We start from the raw sequence: 27,283 nt of genomic DNA on the forward strand, positions 1-27,283 counted from the left end.
ATAATAATAATAATAAAGGGGGGAATTCAAGGAAAATGGGGAAAGATTCTTTTCAGTGAAAAGGAGAAACATTTCATAGCAACCCAAAATGAAGTTTTCTTCAAAACGTGTGTACATAAATGTTAACAGAAATATTGCCATTTTGGGGGTGGGTGGGATGGTTTTTATTGCTTTTATTGCTTTCAACTTATTCTGAAGAAAGGCAACCAATACGGTAACTTTGAGACTGTTTAAAAATACTGATATAAAATAAAGCTCTTTTAAATTTAAAGATTTGTCCACAGTTATAATTCAGTCCCCCAGAATCTTGTAAGTGTAGCTTTTAAATTACTGCTTGCCTTTCTTTAAAATTTAAGAAACCTGATGCATTGGAAGTGGTCTATAAGATAAAAGGTGATGCATGAATATAAACTAATCTCCAGCACCATCACTTATGTATCATCAGGTGTTGTGTTGCTTCTGTTTCAATGTTTTGATAGGTTTTTTTATGCCTTTCTTTCAGGTACCCCTGACTTTATATTTGTATTGCACACATGCATACAGTTAAATACTATACAAAGTAAGAGTGGCCACCAGATAGAAGGCTGTGTTTGATGCCACTTTATATTGATTGCTAGGAGTTACATCCTTTCTTCTGTAAGAGATATGAAAGCCTGTGAAGGAAGCTGTAGAAGATCAAGGCCCTGGGGTTGTATTACAAGATAATACAAGAGAAAGATAATATTAAATAAGAAGTTAGGTAGATATGGGGTGGTGTGAAAAACATGGGAAGTGTACCAAAGTTATGTTGTTCATTTAAACAATTTTAATAATGTGGAATCTAATCAATGGGGTCAATGTTATCTGCTATAGATTTGCAGCTCTGATACTCCTGAGGGTCTTGTTACCTTGGTGTGTAAGTGATGCTGGCACCCAGGAACTAAACAATAGTTCAATTCAGAATGAATATTTATCTACCCTATGCTTTGGACTGGTTGGGAGCTACATCTAACAAAAACCAGATTGTAACATAGAGCCAGGAGGAGGTTGTAAAAAGGCCCAAATGACTTGCACGCACCTGTAATTGATATAAAAAGACACCCTGAAATTGATAACTTCTGATAAAGCTGTTAAATATCAAAGACATTTTTAAAAAGACAATTTTCATAAATTTGGTTTCTTTAGCTTAGAAGAAGCTGTTTTAAATTAGAATTGGCAAATTTCAAGATATCTAACCTTCAGGAACTGTTGAATATATCGGGACAGCTGTGGTAGAGCAGGAACTCTGAAACTATTTAAAATGTTGTAGGGCAGGCAACAATTGAGTTATGAGAATAAAAGGATCCCTATTCCACACACCTGAACAAGTTTCATAACTATTTCATCCCCCTACAAAACTCTGGTACAATGATTCTGTTTGTGGGGGTTGGGATATCACACAGAATTCCTTATGCCCTTTCCATGCTAAAGAATTCATTGGAAAAAGGTATGGCACTTAAAATTGCTATAAAAACCAATGTCTCCAGTTAACATAATTTGGACTTATTTTACATATTGGTCATTATTGACATTCAAGTGAGTAGCTGAGTTGCCTGCAAGTGATGTGGAATTAATAATTCAATAGGCTCAGATAAGCCTGGATGCAAGGTAAAGGGACCCCTGACCATTAGGTCCAGTTGTGACCGACTCGGGGGTTGTGGCGCTCATCTCGCGTTATTGGCTGAGAGAGCCGGCGTACAGCTTCCAGGTCATGTGGCCAGCACGACAAAGCCGCTTCTGGCAAACTAGAACAGCAGACAGAAACGCCGTTTACCTTTCCGTTGTAGTGGTACCTATTTATCTACTTGCACTTTGACGTGCTTTCGAACTTGCTAGGTGAGCAGGAGCTGGGACCGAGCAATGGGAGCTCACCCCGTTGCGGGGATTGGAACCGCCGACCTTCTGATCGGCAAGCCCTAGGCTCTGTGGTTTAACCCACAGCGCCACCTGCGCTGGATGCAAGGACCTCTAAATGTGAATAAAGTGTAAACCTCAAATACCACATTTCTAGAAGAAGTTAACCTGGCTTAGAATTAATGCTCTGTGCAAAGGAAAACAGGCTGGTGCCTGTGAGTTGGATCTGAATTCCAGAGCAGCATTATCTAGTCCAGGCATCCCCAAACTTCAGTCCTCCAGATGTTTTGGACTACAATTACCATCTTCCCCAACCACTGGTCCTATTAGCTAGGGATCATGGGAGTTGTAGGCCAAAACATCTGGAGGGCCGCAGTTTGGGGATGCCTGATCCAATCCTTAGTTAGCCCTACCAACTTCTAATCATGGCTCATTAAGCTCATAATTTTTACTGAGCTTTCCACTTGAATGAGAATTCCTTATATATGTTAAGATTGCCTTTCCATAGTAGGCAAGAAATAATGAAGAACTGTTGCTGGACAATTAGCTGCTATTTGATTCCTCAGTCACTTAATCACTGACTTCCTGCTAATTAAGTATATGCTGCATACCTGTGAGGCCATTAATACAAAATGATGCCAATTAGGATTCAATACCTGTCCAATCAAAAACACTGTCAATATTGTCGATCCTTTAATATTATGACAACAAAAAAGATAATCAGCAGGTTCAATAGAATAAGAGTAAAGTTGTTTTGTGATCCTATGACTAGCTTTCAAAAATCGCCATCGTTTTTATTCTGTGTTTATGCACCTCTTTCCCAAGAACCTCAGGGTGGTGTACAGTATCTCCTCCATTACCCTCGCCACAACCCTGGGAAGTAGGTTAGGCTGAGTAGGAGTGGTCTAATGTTGAAGTGATCATGAATGAATGGGAATTAGAACCAGAGTTTTCCTTATCTAGTGTAACACTCTACATAACAAGGCAAAGACTTTTTTCACTGCCTACTTTTATTCGGAGATGACTGCAGCTATAAATGGGTAACTAATACTAGAATTAGCCCCCTGGCTACTGCAGAGGAAGGGACAACCTGTTTTTCCTCTTGCTGATAAATGATTCTGTAATTAAATAAAAATGGTAGGCTGGCATCTACCCAGTGGCATGCTTGGAATATTTGACAATGAGTAAATAGGCAGTCAGTTAACCTGTTTCAGAACTTGCATGCCTCTCTTAATGCCACTTATTCTGATCATCTGTAAGTGGTTGGATTGTTTGAGCCCCTGAGCAAGGATCTGGAGAACAGAATAGCTCCTGAAAATAAATCATCTGGCATATATTTTAATTGGGGCTCAGTAAGTTCTTCACTTGCAGAATTTCTGTTGCTGGAAGTTCTACTGAAAGCACTTCTTATGAAGTCGACTCCAATAATTAAGGTTTAATGATTTTTGTTCTTGTTTTAAGGTGCCATAAGACTTTTGTTTTTGCTGCAAAAGGCAAACTGCTTGGCAGAGGTATTTGGAGCTAGTCTTCCGTTTGGCTGAACGTGAGTTTCCCTGAGCTTCCTTGTATCACCTAGTTGGCCTTTTCTACTCCAACAGTACTGTTACATCTACTGTTTGGTCTGCCTAGGAATGTTTACTTTAGTAATAATAATTATTTATTCAGTTTATATATTGCCCTTGATCAAAGGTTGATGGACAACATTAAAAACATATTTTACAGAGCATAATAATAAAAACATAAAGTATAATCATAGACAGCACAGTAATAAAAATAATCATCATTACACACACACCCCACCTTGAACAATCCATAGATTATTTAATGGCTGAAGGCCTGGGTAAAGAGGAATGTTTTTGCCTGGTGCCTAAAGATATGTAATGACAGTGCCAGGTGAGCCTCTCTGGGGAGGGAATCCACAGATGGGGAGCCACCACAGAAAAGGCCTGTCCTCTTGTTTTCACCCTCTGAACCTCTCAGAGAGGAGGAACATAGGGAAGAGTCTCGGATGACAAGCAGTGTCCAGGTCAGTTCATATAGGGAGAGGTGGTTCTTAAGGTATTGTGGTCCTGAGCCCTGTTGGGCATTTTGAATTGGGCCCAGGATTGGCATTACAGTGGTACCTCTACTTACAAATTTAATGCGCTCTGAACGCACATTTGTAAGTCAAAAAAAATTGTAAGTCAAATCCCATAGGAAACCATTGGGAGAAAAAATTCGTAAGTAGAAGCAACCCTATCTAAAAATTCGTAAGTAGAAAAAAATCCTATCTAAACCGCATCCAAGATGGCGGATGGAGCTCCATTCGTAAGTAGAGGTACCACTGTATATTCTCAAACTGGTAAGCAATTTGGCCATTGAATTTTGCACCTGCTGAAGTTTTAGAACCCATTTAGACTTGATAATACCAATACATTGAGGCCCTAGGTTGTTTACTGGAGCTGTTGTGTATATAGTTTGGAAAAAAAGGTGTGCATTTCTAATCAATATTTATTTCTTCATCTGCTGGGCTCATAGCTAGTTTTCAGTTAACCTAGTGTACTGTCTTGGTGAATAAAACAAAGTATAAATCAAGTTTAACTAATACAGTGGTACCTCGGGTTACAGACGCTTCGGGTTACGCGTTTTCAGGTTGCGTACTGCGGGAAACCCGGAAGTACCAGAAAGGGTTACTTCCGGGTTTTGCTGCTTGCGCAGAAGCACTAAATTGCCCTATGCGCAGAAGCACCAAATCACATCACATGCATGCACAGACACACCGCTGTGCCTCTGTCACGGATTACGTCCGCAGCTCGAGGTTCCACTGTATTTGGTCTTCAGCTTTTCTGGTGTGGGGTTGCTTGAACTCCAAGCACCTCCAGCTACAAAGTAGCAAACATCCTGGGATATGAAGTGGCACTCCAACATTAAACAGGGGTGTATCTAGGATAAGAAGTTTATTGTTAAGTTTATGCCCTAATGGCTGTAGATTTTGTCAATCTTTCTGTTTGCCTGCTCAATCACCTGGTAGTTATTGGTTCAAAGGGATGTGCTACAGCAGGGGTAGTCAACCTTTTTATACCTACCGCCCACTAATGCCTCTTTCTTGATGGTAATATTTCCTTACCGCCCACCAGTGCTCGATGGAAGGAGGATTCAGAAGAACCCCCTACCGCCGTAGAACCCCCTACCGCCCACCTAGAATCCTGAAACACCCACTAGTGGGTGGTAGGGACCAGGTTGACAACCCCTGTGCTACAGGTTAGAGTGGGAGTGGAAGCTGGGTAAGGAGCAGTGGGAAGCTTGCAGTTGTGATGGTCAGGAGAAAATGTAGTGGAAAAAAATACAGCTATGGACACAAACCAAGGTAGCTGGGCCTCTGAACCCAAGCAACCTGAAATGGTAGTACAACTTTAATTATATATAATTCTGGATGAGATATGAGGAGCACAACTGTATATGTACCTTTTAACTCCGATAGAATCAGATGAGCTATTGATAGGATTCCAGTAAATGATTATGAGACTGATGGTGATGCACATACCCTGTTTCTCCGAAAATAAGACGTAGCCATAAAATAAGCCATAGCAGGATTTTTAAGCATTCAAGGAATATAAGCCATACCCTGAAAATAAGACATAGTGATAGGCGCAGCAGCAATGCCGGCCACGGCAGGAGGAGGAGGAGGGTAAAAATAAGACATCCCCTGAAAATAAGCCATAGTGTTTTTTTTTGAGGAAAAATAAATATAAGACTTTGTCTTATTTTTGGAGAAACAGGTATATCTTGGTTCTTGAAAGGTGTATCTTGCTTAACTTGTCTCATGTATTAGACCAAGACCAGAGATCAGCTAAAGGCTCTAAAAGTGCACTGTCCACCCAACTGCTGGCTTTCTGGGTGATACTGTTTTTGGACATTATGTTGAGATGAACCAGGCTTATTATTGGCTATTTCTATCAGTACAGCAAGGCTAGCTTCTTGGGGCTGGTGTGAATCCTTGGACCTCCATTGCATTTACTTTTGTATTAAATACTGTAATATCGAGCCTTTCACATGTGGTTCAGTTTGGGAGTCTGGGAGCTGGGGAGATAGCAAGTTCTGAACAGGGTTGCTGTCCTTTAGCTTGGGAATGTTCATGGATCCAGTGCTGTCTTTTTCTAGCTCTGGCTGGTTCACTAGCCTCTTGGGCAGGGATGACCTGGCCACCATATTCTATGCTGTGGTAACATCCAGATTGAATTATTGCCATTTGCTCTTCATGAGATTGCCCTTGAAGACTATTTGGAAATTTAAACGGCAACAAATGTGCAGCTAATCTAATGCCTGCTTTAATACAGCTGTGTTGGTTGCCAGTTTGTTTCTGGGTCCCATTCAAAGTACTTGTGTTAGTGTTTCTAGCCCTAAATGACTTTGGCTTCAAATATTTGAAATGCTATATATGGCATGGCTACCATATACTCTGTAGCATTGGTGTCAGATGAAGTTTGGTGCTCTAACTGTGCTTACAAAGTCCAAGGTTTCTCTCCCATCCAATCTTGAGACATGGTGTATCTGCCAATCATAGATCTTATCACTGCTGAATCTAGATTAAGCAGCTTTGCTGAGCAGAAGGGGACTTGATTGGAAGGAATACAGACGTGAGGTAAATACTGGAATAGGTCAGCTTGTTCAACTTTAGCATATTTGCTTCAGTATGTGCAAAGTAGAACTGTGGTACAATGCCCTCTGAGAGCTGCAGATGTTAAGTATTCAGAAGTTGGGAAATAAAGTAGAGCAGTTATTCCGAAACTTTTTTCTCATGGCCACTTGAAAATTGCTCAGGGTGTTAGTGGACCACCTAATGATTTTTCCGTCCATTGTAGAAGTTGTAATGCACTGTGCTGTATGATTTTTAATTTTATTTTTGTGGTTCTTTCCCCCCCTCTGATTGTATTTTATTGCATTCCAATTTGAATTCTAATACAATCAAGAACAAAAGCCACAATTAAAATCAATTTGAATATTTAATGTATATATACTACAGACCACCTTCATGAAACATGTGTACAACTAGTGGTCCAGGGACCACAGTTTGGGAATCCTTGAGGTAGAGAAATAAATGTGTGTTTTGGTCTAGGAATATAGGACTGAAAACACTGACTGTGTATTTGAACAAACCTTGGATTACAGCAGGGGTAGGCAGGGGTAAGGCCCATGGGCCGGATGCGGCCCAATCACCACCTCAATTCAGCCCGCAGACGGTCCGGGAACCAGCTTGTTTTTATATGAGTAGAATGTGTGCTTTTATTTAAAATGCATCTCTGGGTTATTTGTGGGGCATAGGAATTCATTCCCCCCCCCCAATAGTCTGGCCCACCATGTGGTCTGAAGGATGATGGACCGGCCCACGTCTGAAAAAGGTTGTTGATCCCTGGATTACAGCTTGTGGGTTGTCAGGGGTGAGACATAGGTTGAATTTGGGTGACTTGGCTCCCAGTGGGTACAGTAGGACTAGAAGAGGAACAATATACCGGTAATCTCCTCTCTGGGAGCCTGCACACCGGTGTAGACTGCCCAAAGAAATCTTAGCATTATGTGCAAACCAAGCCATGCCAAAGGAATTTCTCTTAAGGTATTTGCTAACAAGATTATTTTAGTTAGAGAGATGTGCTGCTTATCCATTAAACGTGAGATTTGTTACCTATTATTATTTTTTAATTTGTGAATCACCTCTTACATATGTGTTAGAGTGATTCAGAAATATCATAAACACAGCTGAAATAGTTTTTAAAACAGTACAGAAATAACTGAAGAGGGGTGATAATTTTGTCTTGTTTTTAAACCTAAGGCAGAGAACTTTTCATCCAGTTGGAAAAGCTTGTCAAAACAAGAAGGTATTCAGTTGATTCTGGAAAGTACTGATAATGGGCGTCGATGTCTTATCCTGACAAGAATGCTGTTCCACAGAACAGGGGCAGCCACACTGAAAGCCCTGCTCTGGCCACTATGAAGTGGTCTTCTGATATATTTGGGACTTGGATGATAAACAGTCCTACAGAATGCAGTGTAACCTACTGGGTACATAAAAGTCAGTCTTCTCAAGTAACCTGGTCCTGAACTTCATGTGACCTTATATGTTAGTACCTAAACATGGAATTTGGACCACTAGCAGACTGACAGCCTGTAAAAAAACCAAATCTCCCAAGCATGATGCTGATGGTTGTTTGCCACCACAAGAATCCTAGTCACCATGTTCTGCAACTAGCAGCAGTTTTCTGGACCAACCTCAGCATGTTACAGTAATCCAGCCTTGAGGTTAATAGGGCTCACGGTGTCCCAATCCAGGAATGGCCATAATAGTCTTACCTGCTGAAACTGATAAAAGGCAGTCCTAGGCACTGAGGACACTTGCACGTCCTCCTTCAGGTGGGCAACATATTGACTTCCCAGACCTGGGAACCACTCACCAATGGAGCCTCCATCTTGCCAGGATTGAGACTCAGTTTATTAGGTTTCATCCGAGCTAACACTGCATACAGACATCAGTCCAGGGCCTTCTTAACCATGCCAGATTCATTTGCTGCATTCCAGATTCATTTGCTGCAGAGACATAGAGATGGGTATTATCAGTGTATTGTTGAAACCTTGCTCCATATTTCCTACTGGTAATTGTGGCAACCAAAGGCTTAGCATGGATATTAAATAGCAGTAGAGACTACATGGTGCTCTGTGGCTCCCCAGAGTTCAAGAGCCAAGAAACAACCATCCAGTTCAAGGTGGTTTGAGCATATAATGCCAATCTTGATCTAACTGCACGGACTGCCAATTAGTTTCTGGGCCCAATTTAAAGTGCTGGTTTTGACTTATGAAGTCTTAAATGGCTCAGTACTGTAATAACTCAGCTGTTAAATGCCATCAGGTCCAAGGTGAGGTTTAATAGTGGCCACACAGCTACCTCCTTCCAGGTGCCAGGCACACCCCTCTTATACAAAGACACATTCACCACACCCTGAACCCACGCAGGCTTTGATTAGCCATGATGGACAAGGGTTGAGAGGGGGAAATAGTTGAATGCATGTTCACAAACACCTTGGTAGCATCATCAGGCTGCAAAAAATGAAGCTGCTTCTAATAGTCAGTGGTCCTGGAATTTCAATTACATAATAGTTAAAAACAAATGCAGTGTTATAACATGTATCCTTAAAGTCATGTTGACTTTAGGAATATTATCAATTGTTGAACCGTACTGCTTTATGAAGGTAGCAGAAGCTGATGTTTGATCACATATGCCCAATCTTGGCCTAAAGTATGTTTGTGTTTGTTTGTTTGTGTGTATAGATATTACTCGTTGAGGCTGGTTACCAAGACAAGTTTTTCTGATTTCAGTCTTAGAATGTTGGCAGATCAACCTTGGTGTATATATGTAGAAGAGCCAACTTATTCAACTTAGCTTCATCTCACTTTGACGGCTTTCATGAGCAGAAGGTCAATATTAGCATGGAATCCTTTAGGAATTAGATCTTTGTGAATTCCTGTGCAAAGTGACCTGAATCATTCAGACTATTGTCCGCATCAGAACTGAGCAATCCACCATTTTCCCCCCTTCTCCAAGTATTGTGATGCAATATCTTTAAAGGGCAGAGCTGTATAGACATGCAGACTTTGTGCTTTCACTTTCTTAGTATAAAGTCTTATACTGTACGCATGTTCATTCTACCAATGCAGTGACCAACCTAATGTAAAATCCTAACCAGCTGCCAATTCTATGCCTGTGTCATTGTGAAAAGTGCAGGTGCATCCTGCTTGCAATTGAGTGCTTGTGAACAGAGATAACAGTTGGATATGTTGGATAGGCTGTGTGACATAATGGAGAGCAGCTATTTTCTTTAGAGAGTTCTGGGGTAGAGGGAGTATGTGCTTATATTAGTTTGGGACTGTGTCTAACAGCAGGATAGGCCCTCATTCCTGTTATTGATACTGGAAGATAAGATATAATAAAGTAGACTACCACTTAGAAAATGATTTTTTTTTAATCCTCAATTTAATATTTGACCAATAAATTGAGTGGTGTCACAGTCTACATTTTAATAATGACATAACAGCAGGTTAGAGGAAGAAAGAGGTGGTGTGCCAGCCAGACTTCCTGTTGAAAATGGTCAAGTATGCATGTAAAATTTAAACCATAAATGTCAGTTTCACATTAACATGTAGGAGTGTATTGCTGCCTACTGCTGAAAAGTTAATGCTGCACTCCTTTCTCACTCTTGCTGCTGCTGCACTGCAGACAAATCAAACTACAGTAGGACTTGTCATATTGCTCCAGGTTCATGGTTTGTTTCGCCCAAGAGCAAGCCTTGGTTACCAATGGCTTGTTTGGAGAGGAACAAATCATGAACTTTGGTTCAAGCATCCTCACAAGTCAGACTCTGACTTGTTCCTCGGCAGTATGGCAGCAGTAGGAACAGGGCAGGCTTATAAACTAACAAGACAAATAATAAAATAAGATTAACTTTTCACAGCACCAGCTTCTCTCCAAGCAGTGGAGCCCATGAAGGGTAATGCAGATAGGGTGCCATGGTTCTTAGTATCTGCTACAGAATTCTGTAGGACAAATGATGTGCTCAAATGGGTTAATTGGCCAGCCCACATACCTGCCAATGGGGTTGGCTGCCATCCATGGAAGGTAGGACGGCACTGTTGGGAACAGAAGCTTTGCAACTTCCCTTCCTATGATGTTTCTGCAATATACAGACTGTCCTTCAACACATCCTTCCTGTTATAATGGCAGGCAGTTTGTTAGTCGTGTTTAAGAAAATTAATTAGCAACACTCTTCTTAAAAAACAGTACTTACACAGACTATGAAGACAGCACTGGCTGCTGTTGTCAGTAAGTTTTATGTGGCAGTCAGTGTTTTTTTTCTGGGGGGGGGGGATGCAGCGGTATGCATACCCCTAAACATTTTGTGAATCTAAGTTTGGCCTCATTGAGGGGCAGTATTTCAATATGAGTAGGAATATGAGAGTACCCCTTAAAAATTTCTAGAAAAAAAAACACTGGTTAAAGTAAACTGGTTGTGATCTCAAATACAGTTGATAAGGGGCAAAAGAAGCCTCTTACTCCAGCTCTAGGAGTCAGTAGGGGCAGGTTGCTGCTTTAGTCACTGACCATGTTTCTTCCCTCTAGGGATGTGGCAGACTAAATACCTTCCAATTGTGTCTCTTCTCATAACCCAACTCGGCCAAGAGCATTGATTGGGAAGAGAATAATAATAATAACAATAATTTATTATTTATACTCCGCCCATCTGGCTGGGTTCCCCCAGCCACTCTGGGCGGCTTCCAACAAAACACTAAAATACAGAAATTCATCAAACATTAAAAGCTTCCCTAAACAGGGCTGCCTTGGGATGCCTTCTAAAGGTCTGGTAATTGTTGTTCTCTTTGACCTCTGGTGGGAGGGCGTTCCACTGGACGGGCACCACTACCGAGAAGGCCCTCTGCCTGGTTTCCTGTAACTTGGCTTCTCGTAGCGAGGGAACCGCCAGAAGGCCCTCGGCGGTGGACCTCAGTGTCCAGACAGAACGATGGGGGTGGAGACGCTCCTTCAGGTATACTGGACCGAGGCCGTTTAGGGCTTTAAAGGTCAGCACCAACACTTTGAATTGTGCTCGGAAACGTACTGGGAGCCAATGTAGGTCTTTCAGGACCGGTGTTATGTGGTCTTGGCGGCCGCTCCCAGTCACCAGTCTAGCTGCCGCATTCTTGGTTAGTTGTAGTTTCCGGGTCACCTTCAAAGGTAGCCCCACATAGAGTGCATTGCAGTAGTCCAAGCGAGAGATAACTAGAGCATGCACCACTCTGGCGAGACAGTCCGCCAGAGGTAGAGCTGGGTGTCATCCGCATACTGATGGACACCCAGCCCAAACCCCCTGATGATCTCTCCCAGCAGCTGCATGTAGATGTTAAAAAGCATGGGGGAGAGGACAGAACCCTGAGACACCCCACAAGTGAGCCCAGGGGTCTGAACACTCATCCCCCACCACCACTTTCTGAACACGGCCCAGGAGGAAGGAGCGGAAACACTGTATTACAGTGCCCCCAGCTCCCAAGCCCTCTAGACGGTCCAGAAGGATGTTATGGTCGATGGAGAGATCCAACAGAACTAAGAAATAGCTCTCACCTTTGTCCCTAGCCCTCCGGAGATCATCGACCAGTGCGACCAAGGCAGTTTCAGTCCCATGATGAGGCCTGAATCCCGACTGGAAGGAATCCAAATGGTCCGCTTCTTTCAGGCGTGCTTGGAGTTGTTCAGCAACCACTCGCTCAATCACCTTGCCTGGGAATGAAAGATTTGAGACTGGGCGATAGTTGGCCATATTGGCCGCATCTAAAGACGGTTTTTTAAAGAAGCGGTTTAATAACTGCCTCTTTCAGCGGGTCTGGGAAGGCTCCCTCACAGAGAGAAGCATTCACCAACCCGCGAAGCCCATCGCCTAGCCCTTCCTAGCTAGCTTTTACAAGCCACAATGGGCAAGGATCAAAGAGACAGGTGGTTGGTTTCACTCGTCCAAGCAGCCTGTCCACATCCTCGGAGGTAACAGATTGGAATTGATCCCACACAACTTGACTAGACAGGACTCTAGCACTCCCCTGCCCTGGCCCTGCTCCCACGGTGGAGTCTACCTCTTCCCGAATCTGAGCGACTTTATCTGCAAAAAACTGCAAAATCATTGCAGGAGATCATGTGGCCCGTACTGGGCCCCGATGGAGCAGGTGGTTCTGCTAAATTGCGAACCATCTGAAAGAGTCTCCTGCTGCTGTTCTCCGCAGATGCAATAGAGGCGGTGAAGAAAGTCTTCTTCGCCGTCGCTACCGCCTCTTGGTAGGCTCGACATTGAGCTCTAACCCGTGTCCGGTCAGCTTCAGAATGAGTTATCCGCCACCGGCGCTCTAGCCGTCTCAGCGATTGTTTCATTGCCCTCAGATCCGTGGAGAACCATGGGGCTGTCCGGGCTCCATGCAATCAGAGAGGGTGCTTCGGAGCCAAACAGTCAATACCCCTGGTTACATAGCTGCCAAGTTTTCCCTTTTCTCATGAGGAAACCTATTCAGCATAAGGGAATTTCCCTTAAAAAAAGGGATAACTTGGCAGCTATGTGGTTAACTCCACATTCCAGCGGGCCACCAGGGAATCGGCTGAAAGGTCATCAACATGGGATAAAGCATCCCCTACCACTCTCTGGAAACCATTTGGATCCATTAGGTTGGCGGGGCGGGGCATCAGAATTGGTCCCCCCTCCCTGCAGAGGGAAAGGGTCGCAGAGAAGTCCAGTTGCACCAGGTAGTGATCTGACCATGGCACTTCTTTAGTTTTGCTGTTGCTTAATGTCAGATCACTAAACATCCATAGAGGTGAACACCAGGTCCAAGGCATGTCCGCGGCTATGGGTTGGGCCAGACTTATTCAGGGACAGCCCCATGGAGGCCATGCTTTCCACGAAGTCCCGGGCGGCCCCTTGTAAGGTTGTGTCAGCATGGATGTTAAAATCCCCTAGGACAACCAAACTAGGTGTCTCCAGGAGAACATCCGCCACAACCTGAAGCAGCTCGGGTAGGGAATCCTTGGTGCAGCGGGGAGGTCGGTACACCAGAAGGAATCCTGTACTGCCCCTATTGCCCAACTTCCAGAAAATGCACTCAGAGAACTGGGTCTTCCCAATAGGACGCCTGGTATAAACTAATGACTTCCTAAAAATCACTGCAACCCCCCCTCCCCGCCCACAAGGCCTGGGTTGCTGTGCGTAAGAGAAACCTGGTGGACAAGCAGCAGCAAGAACAGGCCCATCTGCTTTATGCAACCAAGTCTCTGTTACACATGCCAGGTCAGGTCCTCCATCCACGATCAAGTCATGGATAGCAGTGGTCTTATGGATCATTGACCTGGCATTGCACAGCAACACCTTCAGGTCGTGTGGGTATCCCTTGCTGATTCCAACAGAAGGGAAGTTCACTACATAACAAGTGGAAAAATTACCACTGTTGGTTCATTCTTTTGAAACTCTCTTTTCTGAGCATGTTTTGTTTCATAAAACTTCAGTTTTACAAATGAAAAATTTCCTTTGATTATGTCTTTTGACTTTATAGTAGTTCCGATGCTACTCCAATTTACTAACAGGAAGGGGATGAATGTATATGAACACATGTATAGACACGATACTTACTAGATGATCATGGACTGTTCAAGTCTCTGTCTATTGAAGCAGCTATTGATTAATGTCTGTTGTTTCCATTTACTGTAATAAGGGAAAGTTTAATCAAATGTAGTTATGGACTGGGGTATAAATAATGAGATAGGTATGTTGTGCACATGCCAGTCTAAGTAGTGATACATTTCAAGAGTGCCAGCGTACATCTCGGGCTTAGATGAAGGACATTCTGTGTGGTTTTTGTGTGATAATTTTTATTTACACACAAATAATACTGCTACCCTATTGGATCTCTCATCATCCCCCTGCCCTGCAAGCTGTAACTTTGGATTCAGAACACAGACCAGGTCAAGCCTCTGAGTCTCTTTCCAGCCCAGTTTTCCTCCTAAACTAGCATCAGCTACTAGCATCAGTTAGTAGTTTCTGTGGCAACCAGTCAGCTGAATTCTTAAGTCATGCAGAGAAATACTTAACACATAGCTGGAACTATTAACTTAACAAAGAAACTTGTTTGGCCACTTTAGCAGTTTGTCTTTCTACAGAATCCCATCTTGCATAGATGGGATCCCAACCTTAGGCTTTGAGGAGACCAGAAGATGCCAACTAGGCTACCCCCAACCCCCCCCCCAACCCTCTAAAACAGGAAAAGGAAACTCAAAAGCAGATAAATGCTCATCACAAAAAAATCTTATATATCCTACTACCTGAACATCCTAAGGGACCCAGGTGGCGCTGTGGTTAAACCACTAAGCCTAGGGCTTGCTGATCAGAAGGTCAGCGGTTTGAATCCCTGTGACGGGGTGAGCTCCCGTTGCTTGGTCCCAGCTCCTGCCAACCTAGCAGTTCGAAAGCATGTCAAAATGCAAGTAGATAAATAGGAACCGCTACAGCGGGAAGGTAAACGGCGTTTCCATGTGCTGCTCTGGTTCGCCAGAAGCAGCTTTGTCATGCTGGCCACATGACCTGGAAGCTATACGCCGGCTCCCTTGGCCAATAATGCGAGATGAGCGCGCAACCCCAGAGTCGGTCACGACTGGACCTAATGGTCAGGGGTCCCTTTACCTTTACCTTTTACCATGAACATCCTAATTCGAAAAAGAACATGAGTAAATATTGTACAATCAAAATGTTAATGTGAATTATCAGAGCTGATTATATATTGAAGCCACAATTGATGGTGTGTCCAGACTGAATTGATATGTAGAAGCATGTATTTATATACATTTGAATATTGCTTTCAGTGAGCTTGGGCATGCTTTATCTCAAAATCCTGAATAATCTCATTGTTTATGTGATCTGTAGTGAACAAAGGCAGCCCTTTTTCTTATCCTTCAGTGGTGAGCTTGAGTGGTGGCTTATAGAATAGGGAGAAAGGGTTAGCACTGGTATGAAGTGCACATAGATTGAATCATAGAACTGTAGAGTTGGAAGGGACCACGAAGATTATCTGGCCCAGCCCCCTGCAACGCTGGAATCTTTTGCCCAACATGGGGCTTGACACCCACGTCCCTGAGAGTCTCATGCCTTACCAACTGAGCTTTTGGCGTCTGAATTGGATCCATGACAAACACGAGCACTGGCATGATGTCATGAACGCTGCTGTCGGCAGTAAGGGCAAAAGTTTAATCTGACTCATTAATGGGGGCATTTTTTGGTTTGTTTGCTTTTTAAAAACAACTAGCCAGCTGATTAAATCTTGGCTGCCTCAAAAATGCATAAATTGCATAAATGTTAACATTCATGATGAGGTGGCCAAGGTATTGGAGCCTCAGCTTCAGGATCTGTCCTTCCTGAGTGCTCGCTGGAAGGACAGATCCTGAAGCTGAGGCTCCAATACTTTGGCCACCTCATGAGAAGAGAAGACTCCCTGGAAAAGACCCTGATGTTGGGAAAGACTGAGGGCACAAGGAGAAGGGGACAACAGAGGACGAGATGGTTGGACAGTGTTCTCTAAGCTGCCAACATGAGTCTGACCAATCTGTGGGAGGCAGTAGAAGACAGGAGGGCCTGTCATGTGCTGATCCATGGGATCATGAAGAGTCGGACACGACTAAACAACAACAACAAATACAAGTCAAAAATAAAAAAGTGGGGTAGTTACATATGTCTCGGAAGAAGTGACATATTGGATATAGTAATAGAATAACACAATTATATTTAGAAATATTTTGTTGTTCTGAGCACATATGTTATTTTACTAATACTGTAAAAGAAGCAGTTTCTTCCTTAATTTCTTAGAGAATAAATACCTAGAGATTCTACTCTGTGTTTCTCTGTTCAATTAACTGAAAGCTGCAGTAATTTTCATCTAACTAAAACAGAACCGAACTGTTTTGGCAGGAGGAGGTGCGGAGGAGAGTGGTGGAAAGCCCCATTGTGTTAGCGGGACTTGTTGAGTTGGCCCTGCCAGAGCAACTGTTCAGTTGAATCTGGCCCAAAATCTTTCTTCCTCTGGAGTTACCTGATGTGAAAATGAAACTATAAGATAAAAATGGATTTTAGCAACATTATTCTTTTTTTCAACTCTTTGTACAATCTTCCCTTGATTCATATTTTTAATTGAAATAAATTAGTGTCCTGTCTAATAATTTGGGTCCTGGTTCTATCTTGTGCTTTCATGCACAATTGACTCAGAAGGGAGTCAAACTGAACTCAATGGAACTGACACCTAAAGTATGTAAAATTGAATTGCTGTTTTAATATGGGTAGATGATTTACCTTCAGCATGGTAGGTAGTGCCTTAGATAACGAGTACTAATATTGCTCATAGGAAGGGGAACTCTGAGGTGTCCTTTCTGCTAAAATAGAGAGGTCTACAGTTAACTGCCCATATTGCTAACTTATATTACCTCCAAAGTATATTTCTAAGGAATTTTTAATTTGTACTGTACTTCTGATCTCAGCAGTTGATCATTTGTTTACTACACTTCCAGTCCCCCCCCTTTCTTCTCTTGCCTCATGTTTTGGTAACTCTGGCCTCTGTTATAATTTCTGTAACTGAAATCAGAATTAAAACAAAAACTACAACTTGCTTAGCATAGTAACGAAGCATAGGATTGATCAACTGTAGCATCCCTGATGCAAATCTCTTCTGCTGCAAACTGACTTTCCCCGAAAATTCAGTGGGTGCCTTAGGCAAGTCATAATTCTTTCAGCTCGGCTATCTGACCTGTTGTCCTGGTTCATATGTAATTCTAAGCCCAAACTATGAACAAGCAATCGTGTTTGCTTTGCTTTGTAACTCTAAGCCGAACATGGCTTAGCTCCCAGCAGCACAATAGCAGCTGAACTATGTGGGGGAGCAAAGTGGCTGCCGTTTTCTAAATGTGCCCCAGTATGCTTGCTCATTCATGGTAAGCCATACAGTAGTTTGGTTTAGTGTACTGTGTGAGCAGAACTTTGTAGTTGTAAATATTATTAAAAATAGCTGAAATAGAATATAGGAAACAGTTTGAACACTTTAAATGAGATACCGGTAAATTAAGAATTAAGTAGGCAAATGGTGACATAGTGTGAAATTACAGGGTGGCAATGTAGCCTTGCAAATAAGTCCACAAAGTCCAATAGCCCACTTTTTTCTAACTCTATTTTTTAACATGCATTATTTTATTAAGCCATTTAAAAATCAAATTATTCTCAAACCCTTAATTTTTTTAATTTGCCCTCTAAGGTTGATGTGGCACTTGGATTGTTTAGAAGCAATAGAATAAGGATTGCTGCTGTTTGTTTATAAAGGATCCTGAATAGATGGAAGATAATGAAGTGGGGGGAGTTACTAGTATTTCAATCTTGAAGTAACTTCAAATAAATAGGTGCTTTTCCTTCCTCCCAAAGACCAGAAAATGTTTCTAGTCAAACTGAGTTGTGTAGCCTGACCTTAGGTATACTTACCTAGAAATATATATTTTATTAAAGGGTGTAACATCATGTGATCTTGACAAGTTGGTCATGTGGGAATCCACGTTAATCTTGACAAGCAGTTCTTGTCCAAAAATAGACCTTGTCATTTCTGCCTTTTGCCTCAAAAAACCTTAGTTGAGATATCAGACATGTGCATATGTTCATAAGTATTGCATGTACTGTTGAGTTTTAATTGCAGTATCATACTTATTCATGAACGAAAGAAGGCATGATAATGTTTCCTGCTTTGCAGAAGTGACTTAGATCTGCCTCCCGCAGGAGCTGTACTAGAAATTGATGGTGAGAAATGAAGTTTGTGAATTCCCAGGTTATGAACTACTTGTTAGTTTTGATGGGACATAAATCATTAAAGTGTTGGTAGCCAGAGCTATGAAAAAAGAAAATTACTGGTTAGAAAGATAGTCACAATTTCACCCTTGCAGTAGAGTATAAAAGTACAGTACCCAAAATTGTTGAAATTCCTCCTTTCCTTATGTTAAGATATGTACTCATCTACATTTTTTTTGTTTCAGCATGCTTGGAATCCAGTAACAGTTGCAGAATGTAATAACTAGCATTTCAGATTCTTCTAAAAATCAAGTTTCTGGCTGTTATTCCATAGAGACATTAAATTAATAGTAGTGTTTGCAAAAGGCTTCTGTACTGCAGGGGACTAAAAGATGACTGTGTTCTTGGCACTGACAAAAAACATTCGAACTAGCATTGTGTATCTAATGAGTTGCATATGCACAAACCATGCAAACACAATAAATTAAACAAATTAAACAGGTAGACATTGTATAAGAGCAGAAATCTAGCTTGAGTTTCAAATAGCGATTCTGCAGGACTTGGCAGTAACTTTTAAAACTGAAGTCAGTTTACCTAGCTAAGACAATAATAGGTGCTCACATTATAATTAAATAGCTTGTGGCCTAAACATGGTTCTCTTTTTAAGAATGGTTCAGACCTTTTTAGAAAGTTCAGATTATAAAGCAAGTACAAATTAACAAAAAAAAAACCTCCACTGTGAGTTTAACATGTTTTGTTAAAGGCTTTCCATGTTCACGGAAACACAAAATGCCAGGAAACTTTATTTAGGCAATATACGTGTATGTACTGTATGGTGTATTGTGATGTGCTATATTGTGTTTGGTTCAAGCTTCATTGCTAACTTGTAGCAGGATCTATGTTGGTGACAGAGAAGTGGAGCAAAATCCCAAATGCATTTGTTCACTGGAACAGACACATGGAGTTCATGCAACTGAAAATATTTTGTAGGGGTTGGACTAGATGATTTCTAAGGTTCCACCTAACTCCATCATTCTGTGTGGGTGGTATTGGTTGCCAGTTGGGTACTTGTAATGTGGAAGAGTAAGGTCAGTTGCATAGATTCCATGTGTCTTTTCAACTGAACAGACAAATCTGGATTTAGGTCCACCACATTTATTTACCGTGTTTCTCATATTATAAGACACGTCTTATATTTATTTTTTCCTTAAAAAACCCCACGGTGGCTTATTTTCGGGGGATGTCTTATTTTTTTAAGTGGGAGCCGGCAACAGTGCGCTGCGCCGAGCCCCAACCCAGCGGGACCGGGTGAGAGTTGGCAGCACGCGCCGCGCGAGACCCGGGGAGCAGAAAATAAAAACAGCAAGGCTGCCCTCCCATTTGCGTGCTGCTGGGGAGCAGAAGAAACGCCGTGATCCAAGGAGCACAGCCACGTTGGCAGAGCAGGAAGCAGCCGCGGAGGCGGCTGTGAGAGAAGTGGCGGCGGAGGGCTTGGCAAGAGGCGGCTGCACGGGAGCCGCTTCGGGCAGCGCAGCGCAAAGAGCCTGGTGAGAGCCTCCGTAACCTACATGCACCCAGGTCGCCTCCTCCCACCCTGACCATCACCGCGCATCTCTTCCCCTCTGGCTTCTCACCGGCGCGGGTGGCGCAGCTGCACAGTCTCCATGGCCGCCTGACTACAGCCGCCACCGCCTGACCGGGATGGCGAGGGTGGGTAGGCGCGTGCGCGCTTTCCCTCACTTCACGGCCGCTCCATCTCCGCCGCCCTCCTTCTGCTCTGCCCGCTCGCGCTGAGTCCCTCGGCCCCGCCTCCGCAAAACACAGTGAGGCGGCCGCAGGGGAAGCGCCAAGAGCGCCCAGGAGCGTGGCTGCAGCGACAGTGATCCCAGCGGCTGCGGAGGTGGCTGTGGGCACACGCCAAGCGCCAAAGCTGTTGCTTCTTGCTGGCTCTTCCGAAGGTGTTTAAACGCCTTCCTTTCCTTGCCAGACCTGCCCCCCCACTACGGCTTATTTTTGGGGTATGTCTTATATTTAATCAACCCATGAAAAGCCTGCCATGTCTTATTTTTTAGGCCCGTCTTATTTTGTGAGAAACACGGTATGAATTTTAAAAATTCATTTTTGGTTGGTTCTCTTGCCATTATACTGAAAATTTGGGACAAATGTGAATGGATTTGTATACATTTTAATGCCTTAAGCATTCATGCCAGGTGACGGATGGATCCTATAGTTCTGTCCTATCCAAAAATATTAAGAGCTCTACAAAAGAAGGCTTAAGCGGAACCTATTTAGTACAATAAAGCTTCTGTGTCAAACCACCCCAAATCCATACATGTTTTATAATATTTGGCAAGCTTATGAACGAACGAAACAGAACCTTTTGTGTACACGTTAAATACTTGAACTGCATTACTGCTACACTTAATGAAATGTGACCAAACTGACGTGAGTATGGTGTACTCAAAATAGGGTTGAACTGAGGAAACGTGAAAGAAACTGGAAGAAAGGAAGAAGAATCTTGTTCAGATGGCATCTTGCTCCTGTAAGAGAGGATAAATAAGCACAAATCATTCAGATAACTGTTGGAGTGTTTTGGACAGAACATTCTTAAAATAAGGCACTAACTTCTGTTCAAACTTGTTACACCCTATACTTTGCTGTTGTATCTCACAATATTTAAATCTGTTGCTGAGGACTAGTATTGATATAACAGCTGTTTTGGCTCAGAATGCTCCTATATTTGTAATAATGATGCTAAATATTGATGAGTTGTAACACCTAGCCACGAGGTCTCTGTCTCTCTCTCTCTCTCTCTCTCTCTCTCTCTCTCTCTCTCTCTCTCTCTCTCTCTCTGTCTCTCTCTCTCTCTCTCTCTCTCTCATACACACACATGGTTAACTTCCTCCCTATTATTTAAACTTCAGAGCTGAAATAGTTTTGTCTTTGCACAGAGTCTGTATATAACTGACTGTAAAGAAATGACACAATCTGATTCATCAGCAAAACTGGCATTTACTAAACATTAGAAAAATACTAAAAGGTGAGTTAAGAGGAATAAATCTTAAAGCTAACCTTGTAGTTGTGAACTGAAAGGTGAAATTACATGAAACTGCAGTAAAGGGTTAAGTAAGAATCGTGGTATTCCATATTACAAACCAATATATTGGTATTGCTTGCATAGCATGATAGGCCAAACTCCCAAAATCCTCTTTCTCCTTCAGATAATCCCAATAATTATTGTTTTAAAGATTGGCAGAGGGACCTGGCCAATTTTATTTGGCAGGGCAAAAAAGCAAGAATGAAATTTAAATTGTTGACGGAACCCAGAGAAAGAGGAGGGTTTGCGGTCCCAGGCATCAGAATGTACTTTGAGGACACATGCTGGACTTGGTTGAAAGACTGGATGTTGCTTAGGAATACTGAAGTCTTGGATTTAGAGGGCTGGGACAAGGTTTTCGGGTGGCATGGCTACTTATGCCATGATAAAATAAAAGCACATAAAGGCTTCACGAACCACCCAGTGAGAAAGGCCTTATTTGAAGTATGGGAGAGGAATAAATCCAAAGTTATAAAAAAAACTCCTTGGTGGATATCACCCATAGAGTCAACTGCCATTCATAAGAATAACATGAACAATAACTGGCCAACTTACAGAGATTTGGTGGATGAGATAAATTATTATCCCAAACTGAAAAGGTTTGAAGAACTCAAACAACTAGGGGTAAATTGGCTAGAATATTACCAGCTTAGGACGACCTTTGAAAAAGATAAGATGTTAAAAGGGTTTGATAATAAAGCATCGATCTTAGAGAATGAGGTTTTACAGAACAACCCAAAGACACTCTTCAAAATGTACAAGCTGTTACAGAATGCTTAAATAGAAAAAGAGGAAAAGGGAAAGGCCATAATAAGATGGGAGCACGACTTAGGTTATGTAATTGAATATAAAGAGTAGAAAAAACTGGACAAAAAATATTAATTTTACAGCATGTTATTTAATAAGAGAAAACTACTTGAAAATGTGCCATAGGTGGTATTTAACACCGGAGAGATTGGCTAAAATGAACAAATCACTTAGTAATATGCGTTGGAGATGCACAAAGCAGATTGGAACCTTCTACCATATGTGGTGGACATGTCCAGAGATCAGAAAGCTCTGGGACATGATCCATGAAGAAATAAAGTTACTAAGAACTTCACATAGCAAAATACCAGAAACATACCTTTTGGGAATGTTGAATAATGATATTTCTTGAGAAATTATTAAATTCTTCCTGTACGCGACATCTGCGGCGCAAATCATGGAAGGGTAACCAGGTACTGACCAAAGAGGAAATGGTTATGTAAATTATGTGAATATTTAGAATTGGCCAAATTGACGGATATAATACAGTGGTACCTCTGGTTAAGAACTGAATTCGTTCTGGAGGTCCGTTCTTAACCTGAAACTGTTCTTAACCTGAAGCACCACTTTAGCTAATGGGGCCTCCTGCTGCTGCCGGAGCATGGTTTCTGTTCTCATCCTGAAGCAAAGTTCTTAACCTGAGGTACTATTTCTGGAGTTTGTAACCTGAAGCGTATGACAAACTTAGTTGGTCTCTAAGGTGCTACTGGAAGAATTTTATTTTATTTTTTTTTGTCTACGTCAGACCAACACTGCTACCTACCTGTAACTAGTTCTGTGAGGTGAGTGAGGCTGAGAGACTTCAGGGAAGTGTGACTAGCCCAAGGTCCCCCAGCAGCTGCATGTGGAGGAGTGGGGATGCGAACCCGGTTCACCAGATTACGAGTCCACCGCTCTTAACCACTACACCATGCTGCCTTAAGCCTTTTTCTGAAAGCCCACACATTTGCATGTTCCCATAAGCCATAGTTCGCCTTACTGTGTCATATCTGTGGAAGTTTGTGCTTTTATAAGTACAAATATTTTTGAAATCAGTAAATGAAGCATGGTTTTATATAAAACTGAGCATAAACCCATGTACTACAAATTGTGTACTGGAATAAGGAAGTCCTTGTCATGCACCTGAAGTTCAGCAAGGATGGTGCCTGTAGAATGGTTGGGAGTGAATTCAAAGGCTTGGGCCTGCGACACTGAATTGATAATTTTGTCTTCTCTTCCAGAACTTTTGGCAATACAGTACCTTGTCTTTCGAAAACTATCTCACATTTAACACACTCACCTCTCATTAGCAACTGAAACAAAGCCTGTACTGTATATGTAGAATAGCAATTGCCCCCATTCATCTTATTCATCTGCCCTCCTGTACTGTTGAAACCAAGCTGGCAGGATCCTCTGCTCTGTCTCTGTGCTTCCGTGAAATTATTGTAAAGCACTATGATCTTGTATTTTGGGGTGGCAAATCTGTGGCCCTCTAAATGTTGGATTACAAAAAAGGCCATTCCTGGCAATTGGCCATGTCAGCTGGGGCTGATGGAAGGTATATTCTCAGCAAGATTGCTTACCTGGAAGTAATTTCCACTGAATTCAATTGGGGCTACTTCTGAGTGTGTAAACGACTGCAGCATAAGCAAAAGGTTGTATTTTCCTGCCTGTTTTCTAGAGAATTGTTTCCATGCTAAGTCTAAAGAATGGGTGGAGGCTGAAATACTGTGAATGGTTTAAGTATAAAATGTCATGGTCAACACACTTCTGGGAATAGCTGCTGTACTTGGAAATGGTGCAAATGTTAGGTTTTTATCACCAAGGACATTGGCATAGCAGTGTGGAGCTTTACTTCTGAGGTTATTACCAAAGTAATATTATATGTTTTCAAGCCTCACAGCCATCGTATGTATTTTTGCTCTTCATGTACCCTTAAAACGCAGTGCCACAATGTAGTTGCTATAACAGTTCCAAAGTCATTATTTATCTTTAAACATTGGACAATTTTAAATGCTATTTATTGACAGTGCATGTTGAAATCATGCCTTTGGTAAGGTCTTCCTTCCTTGCAGATTAGCCCTTTTCAAGCTTCTCCCTGGCTAAGAGTGGCATATTCATCTATGGCCTTTTAAACCCAGGGGTGGGGGGGTGGAGACTAGTGGTATTGCTTTTGTTTGCTTCTATGTTATGTATTTTTAGTTTTTATAATGTAAACTGCTTTGGGATGAAGGTAGTATAGAAATAATTACCAGAAACTAATATTTCAGTCTGAGGTGTCTTTAAAAAGAAGCAGCAATCTGTGCTGGTTTATACAAGCATTTGTTGAGGAATCTTGTTGAAGGAACTGTCACAAAATTAAAGTAGTGATGTTTGTGCATTGGAGAGCAACACATGTAAGAACTGATACAGTGGTACCTCGACTTACGAATTTAATCCGTTCCAAACGGACCTTCGTAAGTCGAAAAATTTGTAAGTCGCAGCCAATGGGGAAAATAATTCATAAGTCGAAAAACTGCATCCAAAATGGCGGGCGGAACTCTGTTCCTAACTTGAAACATTCGTAAGTCGAATCATTCGTAAGTCGAGGTACCACTGTATATGTGATGCTCTCACAATTCTCCCATTCCCTTAACTATGAAGGATTACTCAACAACTCTCATTTTTCTGCATGAATTAATCAGCCTATTACTGATTAAGGCTTATATTGGAACCAGCTATTCTTGACACTAACTAGGGTTTTAGCCAGGATTTGAAACTAGTTCCAACTGTCTAGTAATGACTGTAGTTGGCATCAATGGTGGTTGAAGCTGGGTTTTTTCTAAGAAAGAGAATACTATGCTTCTGCAACCTGGTGATGGCTAAGGGATTGTGTACATAAGCCCTTTCTGATTTGGTTAAAATCTGTGATTATTTTTTTTTAAATCACTGAATGTGTTCTCTTTTTCTTTCTATCTGCTAATGTATCCTAGCAAGCAATGCTTTAGAGGCTTTAATAAGTGATATTTGGTCATTGTTTGAAATGTTCATTGGTATATAATTCTGTTTTCTCTAAAATATTGGGAGTATTAAGTAACCTTTATCATAAGATGTAAACATTGCAACAGAGGCCAGATATTCTCATTGGGGCACTTTTTTTGTCTTTCAGTGAATGGTAGTGTCTAGAAAGGGTATGTCCCTTCAGGAGAGAGGTGCCAATGTCCAACCGGCCTAGTAACAGTCCAGGGGGCTCACTGCGACGTTCACAAAGGAACACTGTCGGGGCCCAACCACAAGACGACGCAGTAGGAGGAAGGTATGACTCCTTATCTATAAGCTTCTGATCATCAGAGGTTTAACAGTTGGGGGGGACCCAATAAATCTTTTTCTTTATTTAGGCCAGATAACTGTACTTCCCTTGCATTTATTAGTATCTCTGAAATGTCTTCTTTGGTCTTAACAGCTAAAATTGTGAATATAAATATAAAATGCACAACCTCCTTCTAAGCGTTGAACTAGAATGCCTAGTTCATAGGGTTTAAGCAGATTTAGGTTCTATGGACTGACGCTCACATACAATCTTTTGGTTCATGTTTTTAGTACAAATTTCTTTGGACCAGAGACTAAAATGGCCTATTGTACATTTGGCTTTATCTTGCAGCAAGAGTATAAAAACAATTTTACAGCTGAGTGTTGATTTATGCACCAGCCTCTCAGCATGACTTTACCTTGATGCAGCAGACATAACATATGCATATCGTTGCTGGCATCCATCTGTCTTCAAGGACAATGGAGTGTGCCTCCAGGGGTAAAGTCAAACGGCTGCATTAGCAGCACTGTAGTGACCTCTCCTTTCCTTCTATGTGTCCAGGAGCAGGACTTTGGAAGTTTTAATTTCAGTTAAAGCTGATCATGGCTTCCTCTCATGTCTGAAACCAGGGGTCATGGTTGGACAATAAATATGGCCAGCTTCAAAACCGAAGTTGACGGTTTTTTAAACTAAGTAAATTGAAGTCTTTAATGTCTTGAAAGACCAAATTCCCCTTCACTGCCCAGTAGCATCATTAAGATAAACAAATGGAACCTGGTTAGACTTCCATGGCCTAATCATTGCTGCGTTGTAGTAACACGGATATAGGATTTCTCAGTGGTAGCACTGGTTTTATGGAATGTACTTCCAACCAAAATACTGGGGGCAGTGTCATCTATATGAAGCTTTCCACTGGCTTTTGAAGCACTTGTTTACGCAGGTATGTCCTTGGATTCTTGATCTGGATATTTATCTTTCAATAGTTTAACTGGTTTTTATGCTTTGTAAACCATTTAGAAACATATTTTGACATTTAGGGATGCATAATAAATTTTAAATAAATTACTCTAAATCCAGAGATACAACAGCATCTTTATAATAATTACTGTATTCTCCACACAGAAGTTGGTGAATCTGACTTGACAGGATGTGGTATGACTGACTAGATTTATGTTTAAACAGATGCAGCTTAATTTTCAGATATTTAATTCAAATGCTATTAACTTTAGAAATATTGAGTAACTGAACTCTCAGGTGGCCAGCATAGATCAAGCACTTGGTCTGCATAATTAAGAAGGAGATGGACTCTGGTGGCTGATCATATTACTTAACCGTGCCTGGGCACATCTCCCTCAGCATTACGTCAGTAGTGCATGTGGCAGCTTGTGCTTTACCTTCTCTTCACTTATTTCTAATTTCTGTATAACCCAGGAACAGTGATTCTTCTTTCCCTTCTTTCCCCCCACACCCCCTATTTCAAAGGGTAATGGTAAACTGTTGCCAACCACAAGCATTTCTTTATTCATAGATGGCATTGCCTAGTGCTGACTCTTCCTTCTGATTATTGTGTCAATTCTAAGATAGCAACCCCCACCGCTGCCAAAACACATCCACCCATAGCTACTTCTTTGCTTTTTTAAAAGCTTTTTGTAAAAAAGAACTTTCTACCTGGAAGTAAAAGTCCAGTAGTGCCTATTACTGTTGAATGATAATGAGTTACGAGTGTTAACAATAAGGAAGTGGAGATATTTGTAGTCCTCTTTTTCTAATTATAACACTATATGCTAAATTGATGATAATAATAATAATAATAATAATAATAATACCCCGCCCATCTGGCTGGGTTTCCCCAGCCACTCTGGGCAGCTTGCAACAGGAGATTAAAAA

At 41.8% G+C, this 27,283-nt stretch overlaps 1 protein-coding gene across 9 annotated transcripts in view; it reads left to right on the forward strand.

The window, feature by feature from the left end:
* The window catches only part of TRIP12 (thyroid hormone receptor interactor 12), a 76,571-nt gene that overhangs the window by 2,342 nt on the left and 46,946 nt on the right, over positions 1 to 27,283 (forward strand). For 8 of the 9 annotated variants that reach the window (XM_035133959.2, XM_060274512.1, XM_060274513.1 and 5 more), the window contains exon 2: positions 25,256 to 25,402. In XM_035133959.2, the coding sequence (XP_034989850.1) occupies positions 25,305 to 25,402 (98 nt within the window). In that variant the 5' untranslated portion in view covers positions 25,256 to 25,304. Of the gene's footprint in view, positions 1 to 21,175; positions 21,265 to 25,255; positions 25,403 to 27,283 lie in introns of all 9 variants that reach the window. The other variant, XM_060274511.1, reaches the window with a different exon arrangement.

This window comes from Zootoca vivipara, chromosome 5 (genome assembly GCF_963506605.1).
Source record: "Zootoca vivipara chromosome 5, rZooViv1.1, whole genome shotgun sequence".
NCBI lineage: Eukaryota > Metazoa > Chordata > Lepidosauria > Squamata > Lacertidae > Zootoca > Zootoca vivipara.